The sequence below is a fragment of the Daucus carota genome, chromosome 1, assembly GCF_001625215.2.
Source record: "Daucus carota subsp. sativus chromosome 1, DH1 v3.0, whole genome shotgun sequence".
NCBI lineage: Eukaryota > Viridiplantae > Streptophyta > Magnoliopsida > Apiales > Apiaceae > Daucus > Daucus carota.
In genome coordinates, this window is record NC_030381.2 from 38,938,985 (window position 1) to 38,954,903 (window position 15,919).

General features: G+C 38.3%; 2 protein-coding genes across 2 annotated transcripts; both read right to left on the minus strand.

The window, feature by feature from the left end:
* Nucleotides 1-8,117: 8,117 nt before the first annotated feature.
* On the minus strand, nt 8,118-8,779 carry LOC108193661 (uncharacterized protein At5g01610). Its single transcript, XM_017360416.2, has one exon. The coding sequence runs from the start codon at nt 8,712-8,714 to the stop codon at nt 8,244-8,246; it is 471 nt and encodes a 156-aa protein (XP_017215905.2). The 5' UTR covers nt 8,715-8,779; the 3' UTR covers nt 8,118-8,243.
* Nucleotides 8,780-12,158: 3,379 nt separating this feature from the next.
* On the minus strand, nt 12,159-14,976 carry LOC108203294 (exocyst complex component SEC15B). The gene has a single exon (XM_017372108.2). The coding sequence runs from the start codon at nt 14,780-14,782 to the stop codon at nt 12,407-12,409; it is 2,376 nt and encodes a 791-aa protein (XP_017227597.1). The 5' UTR covers nt 14,783-14,976; the 3' UTR covers nt 12,159-12,406.
* Nucleotides 14,977-15,919: the final 943 nt, after the last annotated feature.

Here is a 15,919-nt window from a genome sequence, read left to right on the forward strand (position 1 = left end):
CGAAACAGAAATGGTGGAAGCTATAATGAAAGGCAACAAATCGCTCATCCCTGCAGCTCGGGCTAGAGTGATCTTCCTAAGTAAAGTGGTTAAACCGGATCTGGTACAGGAAGGGGTAAACGGGGAAGAGGATGCTCTCTGGAAAATTCACAAAGTGTTACACAACAAGGGATGGTGGGAAAAGGCCAGAAACTTGGTCATATCGCCGCCAGCACAGGGAGAAAAGACATCTGATATCGACCCGCTCTTATTGGGATTCCTGCGAACTAATGAAAGGTATGTCCATCCGAACACTCGCATTTTGGTCAGGCAAGGGAACCAGGAGGGGATAAGAATGGCGTTAAATCAGATTCACTATAACTCTCTCCGACTTCTGGAAAAAACTAAAGATACACAGTACAGAGCCTTTTCCCCAAAGTTTAAAAAAGACTCTAAGATCAATCAGCTAAATGTTTTGAGGTCTTTTTTACTAGCTTATGAATCTCTAGTGGAACCTTCTGTGTTTGTTGATGCTATGAAAGGAAGTGACAAAGCTCTCTCTTTAGCGCTAGGACAAATTCATCATAAGACTCTAGAGGGGAGCTCGAATGTCCAGGTCTCCTCTCAATCACAGAATAAGGCTTCATATAAGAACACTCTACTGCACGGAGAGGGAAAAGCTCATCCCATCCCCAGAGTAGCAAGCCCCCTAGCCTCTTCTCGGTCTGATTTACCACAAAAAAAGAATGTTGTCTTCTTCACTGGAATTGATGTTGGGATACACCTAGGTGACCTTTGGCAAATTTTCAAGCAAGAAGGTCACATAAAAGATGTTATACTTCCCAGAAGAAGAGACCGATATGGCAATAGAATAGGTTTTGTAGTAACAACCAACTTTACAGAAGGGGAGAAAATCATAAAGGCCTTGAATGGGAAACTAGTAAAGAACACCCATTTGTATCTTTCATGGGCAAAGGAGAGGAAATCAACCACAAATGTTGGGGAGAGTCCAAGCATGTTTCGGAAAACAAATAGCTTTAATCTAAACAGGGATGGGAGTACGGAAAACGCTCCACTAAAAAAGTTGGAAGAGCCCTATTTTGTTTCGTCGGAAAACTTGGCGTCCCCTCCATTGTCTGAGCCAGGAGAAGGGAAAAAAGGAAGCAATTTGGAAGAAATCCCCCTTTCCTCAAATGAAGAAATGGTTCAGGTAACACAAACCTCTCTCTTTGTTAAAACTGTAAAACCGGAGACTGTGGGCAATGTAGAAATGATAATTGAAGGCTTAGGGGTTCATGGGGGCAAAGTCAGAGGGCTGACGGGCAATAGCTTTCTGGTGTACTTTGAAAGCAAGGAATATTTCCAGCAGATAGATAGAGATTTTCTAGAGATTGGGTTTGCTGAGATAAGAAATGTCCGGATAGAAGATCTCATACCCACTCGTAGGGCCTGGGTTGAAGTTAGAGGTCTCCCACTTTTAGGCTGGACGGAGGAGAACTTCAAAAAGTTGTTTGATGAATGGGGCCAGATACAACACTACTGCAAAACAGTAGATGAGGAGAAGTTTTATCAAACCCCAAAAGTTCTAATTGAAACACATTGTCTTGAAAATTTTGATGTTACAAAGTCAATCCGTTTGATGAAAAAGGTCTGGAAAATTCGGTTAGTGGAATCTCATGGTTTTGGTGCGCAGCTTAATGATGTTGAGATTTTGTCCAATGTCTCCGAATTTGAGTGTGTAGATCATACTGGAACCCCATTGGAAACAAAGTCCTCAAGTGAAAACTTCCATGAGAACCAGTCCCAGGCTAGAAGTGAGTCTCATAGTTCAATTCTTGACAATAATCGCAATGATGAAACAGCAATTGATAGTCAAGATAACGGTCTGCACTCAGTGGAGTTACTGGATGGTGAAGACAATGCGGCAAGTGAAAATGAAGTCTCCACTTCTCTCCTAAATCCACCAACCCCAAGATACAATGTGATTCCATTCCCCCCCTATCCCAAGCTAGATGAAGCTGTCACGGATAATACCATCCACACAAATTTGTCAAATTGGAAGCCTCGTGACCATGATTCCTCTGTCTCTCTAGATTGTAGCCCTTCTGAAGAAGAAAAATCTATAGTGGATGATGCCTCGGTGGAAGATATAGACTCTTTGGCTGATTCTCATCCCAATATCATCAAGGATCTGTATAATCTTAAGGTGAAAAGTAGAAGAGGCCGTCCAAGGAATTTTGCAGCAAAGCACATAAACAAACATTTTCGTCTTCCGAAACGAAAGAAGAAAAAGGGAGAGGGCCTAAAGCAGATAACTCACTTTTGTTTAAATAATAATCTTGATGAAGGGGAGGCAATCTATGAGACGGGAGTACTAATGGGTTTACTACCTGTGCATTCAAAAGAAAAGTCTATGGAGCTAATCAGACTCAATCTGAAGAAATAATCTTCAACTTTTCCGCCTTTTCACCCAGCTTCATCTCATAGTATTTATTTTATGGAGCTACAATCTTATCTCAGTTGGAATATCAGGGGTTTAATGAGTTCTGCAAAGCGTTTTGTTTTGCGTCAAATGGTGATGCATGAAAGACCAGCAATTATATGCATCCAGGAAACAAAATGTTCCCATTGGAATGCTCACATGATTAACTCATTAGGTTTAGGATCAAACATTGGTTGGGAGCACTCTCCTGCGAGAGGACAATCGGGGGGGTTACTGACTTTCTGGAACCCACTTCTAGTCGAGGTTACAGACAAGTCCCATACAGCAAATTGGTTGCTCATTACAGGCAAGTGTAAGGTGGACGGCTCTGACTTTGTCTGCATCAATATCTATGCCCCTCAGAAACTCAGAGATAAACAGAGTATGTGGGAAGAACTACTTCATGTCATCTCACATTACAATGTCTCCAATATCATGCTAATAGGCGATTTCAATGCTGTGCGTGATTCAAATGAGAAAGAAAACTGTCACTTTAATAAGTTGGAGAGTCAATGTTTCAACGACTTTATTCTATCCTCGTTGCTTATGGATGTCAGTCTGTCAAACTCTACATTTACGTGGTATGGACATTCGAACAAAAGGAGCAGACTGGACAGATCTCTTATTTCAGTTGACTGGTTTAATAGTGGAAGCTGGGTCCTGAAAGCTCTACACAGGAAATCTTCGGACCACAAACCCATTTGCCTGACTAACATCAAGCTCAACTGGGGTCCGAAGCCTTTTCGCTTCTTCAACTGCTGGCTTGAGGATAAAGATTTCTTAAAACTTTTGTGCACAAAATGGTCTCAAAACTACAACTCATCGTTTTCCTCAAAACTTAAGTCGCTAAAATCAGCAGCAGCAGGATGGAACAAATCAGTTTTTGGGAATATTGACAAGAAAATAAAAGAGGCGGAAGCAGAGCAAGAGAAATGTGACGCCTCAAAGATTCATGAGGATAACATCAGTGATAAGATTGGCTTGGATAAACTCTATGCGATCAAATCAAGTATGTTATGTCAGAAATCTAGATTAAACTGGTTATTAAAAGGCGAGAGAAATACGAAGCTGTTTCATTCTACCATAGCCAGGAGGAGAGCACAAAACAACATCAGGCGGATCAAATGGGGAGACTCTTTTACCTCCAATCCGGCGGAAATAAAGGGCATTTTCTTTGACTATTTCCGGTCCTTTCTGTCAGATGCAGGGTATGAAAAAATATTTTCCCTCAATGATTCGGATCTGCATCAGCTTCCCCTGAACAAATCCAATGCTCTGCAGACGATTTTCACTCTACAAGAGGTAGAGGACGCCTTAGCTGACACTGACAAAACGAAGGCGCCTGGGCCAGACGGTCTCAACGCAGGGGTATTAACTGCTATTTGGCCTACAATCAAGCTTGAGGTGATGGACTTTTTCAGAACTTTCCATGACTCTGGAAAAATTCCGAGTGGCTTCAACTCCTCATTTATAGCTCTCATTCCAAAATCTATGAACGCATCAACTCCAGCTGATTATCGCCCGATTAGTTTGATGAACGCCCTCATAAAGTTGTTGAGTAAAGTCTTGTCCAGAAGATTGAAGTGTCATATGCCGTTCCTAGTTTCCCCTTATCAGTCTGCCTTCATTAGAGGACGTCAAATCTCTGATAGTATATTGCTTGCTAGCGAGGTGGTCTCTTCGCTAAAACTCAAAAAAACAACAGGTTTGGTTCTTAAGATAGATTTTGAAAAGGCTTTTGATAGAATTCAATGGTCTTTTGTTTATGAAGTTCTTGCAAATATGAACTTTGGAAACATCTGGATCTCTTGGATAAGGAACATATTCGAATCTTCTCGTATCTCCGTGCTAGTTAACGGCTCTCCTACGGGTGAATTCTCCCCCAAAAGAGGCTTACGACAAGGCGATCCACTCTCTCCTTTACTTTTTAATCTTGTGGGAGAAGTGTTCTCTAACTTCATCCAAAGAGCGTCAAAGCTGGGCCTATTTCAAGGGATAAAACTTCCAAATGTTAATTCCCGCCTAACTCATCTTCAATTTGCCGACGACGTTCTGCTCTTCGTTGATGGGAATGAGGATGCTATTCGTGGAGTTAAAAAGGTCCTTCAATGTTTTCAACTTCTAACAGGTATGAAAGTAAACTTCAACAAGTCAACCTTGCATGGATACTCACAGGATGACCCTACGCTGCATGCTTGGGCTGGTATTCTAGGATGTGGTGTTGGAAACTTCTCCTTTAAGTACCTGGGTGCAACTCTGGGATCGTCTCCAAAATCTATAAGTTATTGGGATCCTATGATTGCAAAAGTACAGTCCAGAGTTAAATCTATGGAGGTGGGTAACATTTCTTTGGCTGGAAGGGTAGTGCTGTTAAATTCAGTCCTGGATAGCCTCCCCACATATTGGTTTAACCTCTTTAAACTCCCTTCTGCTGTGTTAAAGAATCTCGAAGGTATTCGCAGGCGTTTCTTCTGGGGATACTCAACAGGCTCCACAAAGAAAATACACTTCCTCAAATGGGAGAAAATCTGCCAATCAAAAAAATATGGTGGCCTAGGTTTGTCTTCTGTTAAAAACAGGAACCTGATTTTGTTGGGGAAATGGTGGTGGCGTGCATATGGAGAGCGCCAGGGCTACTGGAATGAAATTTTATCGCAAAGATACGGCCTGAATTGGCGGCTAGATTTAACAAAAATCATTGACAAATCATGTTCTCCGGTAGTCTCCAGTATCATTTCGCTGAAAAAGGACCGATCTTGCCAATTCATCACGGATAGCTCAAACTACAGATGGATCTTAAATGATGGGAAACAAGTCCTCTTTTGGGAGGACTTATGGTATCATGATAAGACACTAGCTGAGTCACACCCAAATCTCTACAACACCTCATCATTCAAACAGGTTACTGTCTCAGAGCTCATCAATGTTAATCTCGACTCAAGAGTGTTGAATGTCATGCGAGCACAGGTCTCCACCCCGGAAGGTTTGGCCGAGTTTAACTCAATTAGTCACCTTCTCAACAGTGTGCGGTTGTCCAATAAAAGTGATATTTTAGTCTGGAAACCAAGTGGGGGCACTTTTTCTACCAAGTTAGGTTACAAACTCTTATTCTCTGCTGATCTCCCTAGCTCCAATCACTTCCGGTGGAGTCTGGTATGGGGTCAGATTGTCCCTCCAAAAATCAAAATCTTCTTATGGAAAGTTATGTGGACAATTCTCCCTACCAAACTAGTTTTATCAAAGAGGCTGTCAAATATTAACCCCTTATGTGATTGGTGTGGTGTAAAAGAGGAAACAATGGAACATATTTTCTGGGGCTGCGAGGTGGCAGATTGGATGTGGCAATACCTTGGATCATGGTGGAGCATTCCCTCCCTTTTGAATCGACACTTTGATTTTTCCCTGCCCAGGTTGTTTTTGTTAACACGAGGGAAGTTTATAAAGAAGGTGTGGGGACTGGTGGTCGCTGCAGCGTTGTGGACAATATGGCTAGCTCGTAACGACAATGTATTCAACAAGATCCGGGCCACAAAAAAAACTGTCATTCATCTGCTTAAATTTAGAATTTCTCAGTGGGGGGAGGCTGCAAAGCTTCTTGACTTTGGTAACGATCCACTCTGGGTTGTAAATCCGATAGGTGCTTTATCTTTGCGGCATTTCAATTCGTCGAGGAAGTACTGGGATTTTAAACAAGAAAACTATGATTTTGTATGCATGGTTGATGGTGCATGGTCGTTGGGAAACTCGGGATTCATGCAAGGTGGTATCGGTGGTTGCATAAAAGCAAAATCTGGGAAAATTCTATACATTTTCTCAGGCCCAGTTCAGGTATTTAATGCTGATGAAGCTGAACTCAGTGCTGTCATTAGTGTCCTGCATTTTCTGTTGGAGAAAAATCTTCATAGAAGTCATGTAGTTATCTGCACTGATTCGTCCAAGGTCATCAATGCTTTGTACAACGGCCTGAGCAATTATTTCCCATTACTTGTTCCAAATTTTGATGTCGAGGCTCTTCTTAATGGCATGGTTAGTGTACAATACGTACCTGGAGATATAAATGATATAGCTGATCAACTGGCCAGAGATGGTATAAACAGGCCTTCTCTATTTAGTTATTGGGCTGGCGAGGCCTGATTCTCCAGCTTGACCACTTTCTATGGACCTTTGGTTTAGCTTTCGAGCTGTTTATGGGGCAGATTCAATTTTTAAATGTCTCGATTTTAGGAGATCTTCTAGCCTGAGTTCGTAGAGTTATGGCACAGTATTTTGCAGATAATTATGTGCGTTAATTCCTCTGGACCTTTGTGGTTTCTGGGGATCGTCAAAAATTCCAGTTGATGCAGGTGGACGAGGTCCTCGAAGCGATGGGGTTCTCATCTTCTATGGAAAATCCAAATTCCAATAGGCCTTCTACTTTATGCTAGTCAGTCCCAGTTCTATTGGTATATTAAAGTTATTGCAGCATGTAGTGTTTCTTCTCTGTGTTAGTTTCTATTCCCAGCTGTAGTCTCTCGGTCCCTCTTGCTTTGCTTCTGTGGGTGCTCAGTAGGTGATGTGGTAGTTTGCTGTTGTTGTCTTTTGTCATGGTTCTATAATTCCATGTTCTTGTAAGACTTCCGAGAGTTTATATAAATCTTTTGCTTATCAAAAAAAAAAAAACCATAGATCATATTTTAAAAAGGAGTAAAGGACTGAATTTTGAATTCATATACATTATATACATACATATATATATATATATATATATATATATAAATATATAATTCATGAATTATTACTTTACATATTACCTGGGTCTTTAATGAATTTCTAAATTTTTATTATCTTATACTTTTAGCGAAAATATTATTTTACGATATTGGCCCAAGTCGGGACCGACAAAATTTATTACTTAAACGAGGTTATTACTTTATCAGATATTACTTAATCGAGGTTTAACTGTATAATACACTTAACTACGTAAGTTAACTTGCACGCCTTTGACATGACTATTTTCATTTGTTGTAATTATATGGATAGCTCATTTCCAAAATATTATGGATTATTTCGGGTATAGTTTTATTATTATATTAAGAAAAATTCAACATGATTTGTTGAGTTATTGCGGCAAACGAAAATCTGTTATTTATTTGAAAATTCAGTTATTTATCTATTTATCAATCACAGCTTCTGAAATAAATATTTTTGATTTATTCAAAATCTTCAATAACTTCTAAATCGGTAAATAACAAATTAGTTCCATTTACCCGACTTTTATAATTATGATTACATCTATACTAGAGAATTATGCCCGCGTTTCGTGTGCGGGTAAATTATTAAAATTTTCATTAAAATGAGGTCGAAAAGTAAATTAAATCAATATTAACATTCAATTTTTAATCTTTATTTCGTATATTATGTATATTTACATCATCATCAAAAAATTATTTATTTGAAATTTATGAATTGAGATTTATGCTAACAAAATATAGTGAAAGTAAAATTTGTATTTGAATTATATTTATTAATTTATTAAATTTTATATGTTACAGCATTTTTTTAAAATTCTAAATTCCGGTTATGAAACGTTAAGTTATATCAAGTTATATCTGCATAAAATTTACAAAACGAGTCCCGTGGACAAAAGATAATCACAATTTACAAATTACAGAAGAAATGCGCAGTAAAAGTTGATTCGATAGAATAATCGTGCCAACACATTTAAAAATTATTTATGTCATGTCACATATCCGATACGTAAAAACCCGATCGAAAAAAAAAACAAGTCTCCTCTACCGAAAAATCACATCTCTCTCTTTAACAATCCAGCACCGCCATTACAATCAAAGCCACACCCACACTGCGGACTCTCGACAAAATTATCGATATAAAACCCCGCCGACAAAACCCCCACCGAAAACTCCAGATCATCTCCCTCCCGGCTCACTTCCCCGATATTCAGCCACAAGAACAAAATCTTCACGCTTATCCCGCTCAGATTCTTCAGCTTCCGATCCGATATCGTCCCCGATATCGTTGACTTGTATCTCAGCCTGTAGTCCTGCACGAAGAACTCGCAGGTTTTTTCTAGGTAGACTTTGAACTTGCCGGTGCTCCGGTCGAGCTCGTAGTTGGTGATGCCGACGGGGAGCATGCCGACCGGGAAGTTGTATTGTTGGAGGACTTCGTAGACGGTGGGGGTGGCGGCGGCGGCGGCGAGGGAGGAGAGGAGGGTGAGGAGGGAGAGGAGGAAGAAGAGGGGGAGGGGAGACATGGTGGGTGATTTGGGGACTAGAGAAATGAGTTTCGTACAAGGTATTAGGTTTATCTTTTTATAAGTAAATAGTTGAGGAGTTTGTGTACTTGTTAGAAAACAAAATATATCCATGTTTATTGCAAGAGGGGACCAAAATACTTGGGATATTCTTTTTGTGAAAGAGCGGTGTTTGTCGACATAAAATTAATTATAAAATTTTACATAAAACGACATGATAATGTGGAGGAGATAATTTAATTGATGTTATTTATTTGAACACATTGTATCTCATTTGAATACAAATTTAATTCAAAGTTAAAAATATTGATGATAAAAAATATGTGTTCACAAATATGATAAAGGCAAACAGAAAAAATGTTACGAGACCGAAGGATGTTACGAGACCGAAGGAGTCTCATCTAGTGAAAAAAATTTGTACATTGTGTTTGAAAATATTTTTTGTTGAAATAAGTTTCAGAAAAAAAAAATCTAAGAAATGATCCCTTTATCACATTATCGTAATATCCTGAATATTACATTTCGGGAAAAGACTCAAATATCACTTCCAAACTCGGTACATTAGATTATGTAATATTTTTGATATTTTTTTCCTTTTCAAATCCTGTGGGAAATTGCGTTTCCAGAATTCAACTTAAAATAGTCTTTTCAATTTAAATACCAGTTGATTGCATTTTTGATAATAAAATTCTCATTCTCATATATAAATAATACGAAAACTATATTTTATAATAATATTTGAAACTATTTTTTCAAATTTTTATATCTTTTTATTTGAATGTCTCAAAATTGTGATATAATCGCATATAAGGGCACATTAGAAGTACTCCTTCCGTCCCCTTTTACTTGTCCCTTTTGAAAAAATAACGCATCTTAAGAAAATGTTAGGTGGATATCTTGTTTTCATACATATTCCTAATAAATGTAATGAATTAGATAGAGTTGTGTATATATACTATGCTAGTCAAACATTGGAAGTTGTTACATTTTGAAAAAAACATACAGAAAATTGCTTTGAAAAGAGAAGTGGACAAGTAATTTGAGATAATTTTTTTTTCTTCAAAAAAGCCATATAAAAAGGGACGGAGGGAGTAACAAATTCAATAGTTCACGGTGAGACTTTTCTTTTCTTTTTTTTTTGGACAGATTCACGGTGAGACTTTGATTCCAAAGCAATTGAATTATTGTTATGTATCGATTAGAAATGATGCAGCGGTGGTTGGTCAATGATTCATATAAAATGCCGTGAGTCAGAGCATAGGAAATTGTGTCATTTATATGCTCAATTTTAGCATTACTACATTAAACTAACGCATCTCAAGAAACGAACAAATCGGTAGCATGAGGCCATAATGCAAATCCACAGACTCCGATGCTTGTGAACTTGTCTACTTGCCAATTTATGCAAGTCAAAAAAAATTCTTCCATGGGTTGTTTGCGAAACCTTATCTTTTGGCCATTGAATCAATTTAAGTAGAGAAGTTTTTGGTAGAGGAATTGATTATCTTCAAACGTATTTATTGACTTGTCTGATATTAAGGGCCTGTTTGGCGAATCCAGCTTATAAAAAATCAAAAGCACTTGTAACACTTCTAATCCACTTCTTTAAGCAAAAAACACTTTTCTTTTAAGTTTAACAAAACGGCCTCTTAAGTATTCGCCAACTGCATTAAGAATGTACGAATTTGAATTCTGCTTGCTAATTACGAAAATAAGTTGGATGCAGTTTTTTTCCCTTGGTGATATTTACACATATTGAATCATAATATAAGAAAATATGATAGTGAAATCTACATTAGCTTCCCATAAAAGTTCTAAAACATCTTTTCTTCAAAAATATAGGAGGACCAAATTTCGTAAAACCAGCTACAAAATGATGCTCGAAGAACTGTTTTTAATTTACTAAACCATTTTTCACCTACCTGATGTCTGCGATAACAATCCTAAACAGTACTTGAGTGGATAATAGCACAAGAAAAAAAATGGTCCTCGATATAAAAAGGGGATGCTCAACCTTCCCCACCATCAGCCGTTCCAAACTTCTAATCAACTTTGTGACTTAAAAGTCAGAAACAAGATGGGACTGTAGCTATTTCTAACACAAGTCAACTTGCCAACTGAAAGAAATAAAGATGAAAAAAGAGGAGAGGCTAAACTATAAAGTTTCAGGCATGGATACTTGGATAGCCGTATAAGAAGCTATGTAGATTTGAAGGATAGTAACTTTTCTATACAACTCTCAAAAGGCAACAAGCAAAAGAGTGTGGCAAATGACTGTACTAAATATTTGTAAAATCTTTTTAAGGGCTTTTGAAGATAATTTCGGTAAAACTAAAGTATAAGTGCACACCACTACAGCAATTTCCCCCCAGTGCCTCATCTTTACTGAAACTCGACATTCTTATTAGCAACTTTGCATGCTGACTTGCTGAGCCCTCAAGAGTCTCAGACCCACAAATTACTACTCTAGTAATTAAGAGCCAAAGTCATGTACTCCCTCTGGTTCTTTTTACATTTCTCGTTTGAAATGTCGGAACTGTTCATGATATGAGACAAATTACTAATTTACGTATAATCTATGAGACCAAATATAGTCATGAGTGATTTCGTTGGATTCGTATTTATGAGTATTTTAATACAATGAAATTTTTATATTTAATACTAACACGAAATTGAAGATATGAATGATTAAAAATGTGCATTGGCAAACGTGAAAAGGACAAACGGGAAAAGTATTAAGAGACGGAGGGAGTATATGGAATAACAGTACTAGACTACTAGAGTCTAGACAGGTTTGACACTCTCATATTTACTAAATCATGGGTTGTCTGGTGACCACAGGTGCACAAAAAAGGGTAGCTTGAAAGTTCATCAGCTCCCAACAACCTAACAAGCAGACCTTTACTTCATGCCCTCGAGGCCTTAAATGTTGCTATGTCTATTAAAACCAAACCAAACTGGGTAGGTTTGTTTGGTTTACATATACATTACTATAAAAGTCCCTGGACTACAAATAATTATCTCCCTAAAGCACAAGTTCAGTAAAAAAGCAATGACCGGATACTGCAATTTATGATCCGGCTCTGTCAAGAAGCTGACATAGAACTATAACACTGATGTTATGTCAAGTATAACGTCCAATACTGACAGACCACAATTTATGACTCAGGCTACTTCAAGAAGACAACACAGAACTATAAGACTTGATCTTATCTGTACTCTCGGTGCTCATCTGGCATAACCAGCCCAACAGGAATATAGTTTAACAAGCCTTAACCTCAAGCATATATGATATTGCTTACATTGGTACACGTCCTACATAAAAGGCTAAGCAGAGAATGAAATGAAAACTACGTCAGAAGTGATTATTAGCAACAGAATCATTTAAGCTTTCCTGGTCATCAGGAAGTATAATAATATCACACTCAGATTTGAACCATGAAGTAAAAACCGATAAATGAAATATACATTACATAACTTGAAAAAATTGGATTTAACTAATACTGTATGCTTGTGAAATAAATACACACAAAATGAATATGCATCTCTAATGATACAATTGAACTGCGATGACTTGCAACAAACATGAAGAAAAGATTGGGAAGCAATAAATTACCCCAAATCAGTCAACGGAAAATATATGAAGAAATAGATACCGGGTACTTCAGGAGGCATGTACTTTCTATATGAAATCAGTTAACATCCTTAAGTCTTTTTATTAATGAATCAAGAGATTTCTTCTTAGGATTTTGCTTGTAATTCCTTGATCCAAATGTTCCAAACAGCCGCTCTGAAGGTTCTCTTAACTTCTCAGAAATGGTCACTACCTTCCTATAATCCAAAGCATTATAACTCCTTTCTCGGATTACTGGATTCAAAAAGTTTTCTGGGTGGTTGCTTAAAAGCAAGTTAACCATCTGCCTTGCCCCAGCAAGTGCATTTTTTAATTGATTAGTGTCTGCTTCAGGCAGAAGAGAAGCTTGGTTTTCTGCAAATGTCTCCAGTGACTTTATATCTATATCTAAACCCATAATGGCATTTAAAGTAAACCTTTTTACAGTTTCCCCATATAAAGCCCCAATGATGAGCTCTGAAATGTGAGAAAGTACATCTTGTAAAACTCTTCTAAGAACCTGACTGGGTAATATCTGCTGCGCTGTTGAAAGCAGAGTTTCAAGAAAAATGCTGACCTCATTCACATATTCATTCTCAAGCTGTGGAGGTTCATCAGCTAACCAATTCACATTCTCAATCAATGTCATAAATCCATCTACCTTCTTCTTAAGCAGCCCTGAGAGCATCTCTTCGGCGGCATCACGGGCTTTGTTTAATGGAAACTTCCTCCTACTCCTTTCAGCCATTCTCAATGGAATTCCTGAAAGCTGGGCCGCATGTCTGAAAAAGAAATCACAAGCACGCTCCAAGACAGACATATTAGCAGCTACTATCATCGCTTGGTTGACACCATGGATTGATGTACTGATCAGCTTTAAAAGAGCCCCATCCAAGACATCACTCAAAAGTCGGTCCAAGTACTTCTTCACAACATCATAGAAATCAAGCTGCCCACCGTAAGACATGAAACTGACAGAATCCTCAATAAATGATCTTACAATTCGACAACAATCAGGAACTGTAGAAGAAAAGGGGGCAACATATGGAAATGCTGGCATAATATCTGATGTCTGTATTTGAAATGACAGCACATTCATTGAATACTCGTACTCTTTCCTCATATACATATTCTCAAATCTATCGGCCTGGAGAACTTCAGAAATTTGTTTACGACAATCAGACAACAATAACTCATGATACTTATCCCTATGTTTACTCAACACATCAAGCAACTGAGCAACAGGATAACCATATCCACGTAACGTAACACCCAATAAACTGACATAATCCTTAATAAGCAACAAATGATTAGCAGTTTGCATCCTAGAGAATTGATCTTCTAATACGGAACACATTTTACTAACAGCAGTATCCCATAAACTCTCTACTTCCATTTTCGATATCAATTGCCCACCGGTTCTCAAAACACGATCTTCCACAATAAAAAAGCCAGCAATTTGCGCAAAAAAAGTTTGATGAGATTCCAAAAAAGGTGTCATCGAAGATACCTGAAAGTCAGAAGTAAGCTGAAGCTTCCGATTCTCAAAATAATACTGCTTGAACCGATCTTCAAGCCCTAACGTCTGGTGAATATGATAAGCCCTATACAATGGAGTCAAATCAAATTCCTCACCAATTTCTGCAAATCCTTCATCATCTTCCTCCTCCAACGCATAAATACAATCTCGTGAACTCAATCGACTCTGCTCCTCAGCTTGTCTCTGCTTCATCCGCATCTCCTCTTCTCGTTGTCTCGAAGCAGAAGCTTGTCCAATCGCCATCTGACCTAAATTCCTACTAACCAACCGAATATCAACCAACCAATCCCCAAACTCCTTATTAATCAACCTCTCAATATGAGATCGGATCGCGGGAATCTTCGTCTCCAGCATTCTCCTCATAGTCGACGAAGGCGTTTCGCTAAAATACTCCGACTCAATCATCTCCAAACACTTCAACGCCATGTAAAAGTTCTGTTCTTTAATGTGCACATTCGCTCGCGAGCAAAGCTCCATCAGCTCAACGCATATTTTCGACGAATTAATCGCTAAATTGATATTCTGGCACTTGTTCTTCGCCTCGATAAACGAATCGAGCGAAGTCAAAAGCGGTCCAGCAACAGACTGTAGCTGCGAATTCGAGTTTGACAGCGACGATTTAAGCGAATCGACATCGGAGAGAAGCGATCGGAGATCATCAACGGCCAAGATGAAGTCTTGATAATGAGCTTTACAAACATCTTCAATCTCGGACTCTTTGGATCGAGAGAAGTGACGGAGATGATGAACTAGGGTTTCAGGCTTTCCGGAAGCGAAGGCTTTGCGAATAAAGGGGCCTAAATCTTCGCCGTTAGCGACGGCGGCGGAGAGGAGGATCTGGTCGAGCTTGTCGCCGGAGTCGCCGTTCTCTGCCGAGGCAGGAGCGACTTTCCGGCGAGATTTTGCCGTCTGCATCTGTGGGTAACGGTAGATTCACGGTGCCGTTAGAGACGGAATAGATATAGGGAGAAGAGCAGTAGTTATGCAAAGAGATAGAATTGTTGGGCGTTTAGACAGCGAAAAGGGAGGCTGTGTCGCGTGGAATGACCCTTATGACCTGGCTGTCATGCTAGAACCTAGAAGTAAAATTAAAGTTTTGGGATATTATTTAGATCCGATTGCTTGTCAAATGACCAATTATTTTTTATAAAATATTTTACCGATTACATTCAAATTAAAAATTTTGATTTATCGAGCACGATTGGATAGTTCAGTGGTGGGTTTATCCACTGTTGACCCGGGGCACCCGGGTTCGACTCTGGCTCACCCCGAGAATTATTAGAACAGATACTAAATTGTAAGGCATATAAGCCTGCATTGTCAAAAAAAAAAAATTTGATTTATCAAAAAGTCTTTATGATAGATCAGCCGATTAATTCTAATCCAATCTTTGACTTTTAAAACCATACCCCATACCCGCATCCTTAAATTTGGTTCAACAACAATTTAGTTGAAATTCAATTTAATCTAATTTATTCATGATATTTGTAGAATCGAATTCGAACTTCAATTTAATCTAATTTATTCATGATATTTGTAGAATCGAATTCGAACTTCAAAATTGTAGTGTATTCTAAATACTGTCTTTCTAGGGTCACACACTAACAACTACTCCTTCTGTCCCTTCCCAATTCCTTGCATTGAGTTTGGGCACGAAGGTTAAGAAATATGTATAAAGTAGATAAAGTAGTGGAAAAGAGAAAGAAAAGTGGGTGAAGTGGTGGAACCCATTGATTTTTAATATATAAAAGAGAGATAGTGGAGTAAAAGTAGTGTGAAAAAGAAGAAAAAGTGAGAAAATGGTGGGATCTACTAGCTATTTTAGGAAAGTTTGTAATGTAAAAAATGAGGGGTGCGTCCATAAGAGGAAACGGTAAAGAATCTAATGGGACAGAAGAAGTACGTTTTTTAGTGTATTCTAAATAGTGTCTTACTAGTGGCACACACTAACACTAGAAAATCCGTTCTAAATATTATGTATAAAACTAGTATATTATATCTCCAATCCAGTTTATCCCATTGAAAATTATCAAACCTTTTTCTAAAAAAAAA

Excerpts from the sequence above, each read along its gene's own strand:
- LOC108193661 (XM_017360416.2), bottom strand. The coding sequence starts at position 8,714 with ATGTCTCCCCTCCCCCTCTTCTTCCTCCTCTCCCTCCTCACCCTCCTC.
- LOC108203294 (XM_017372108.2), bottom strand. The coding sequence starts at position 14,782 with ATGCAGACGGCAAAATCTCGCCGGAAAGTCGCTCCTGCCTCGGCAGAG.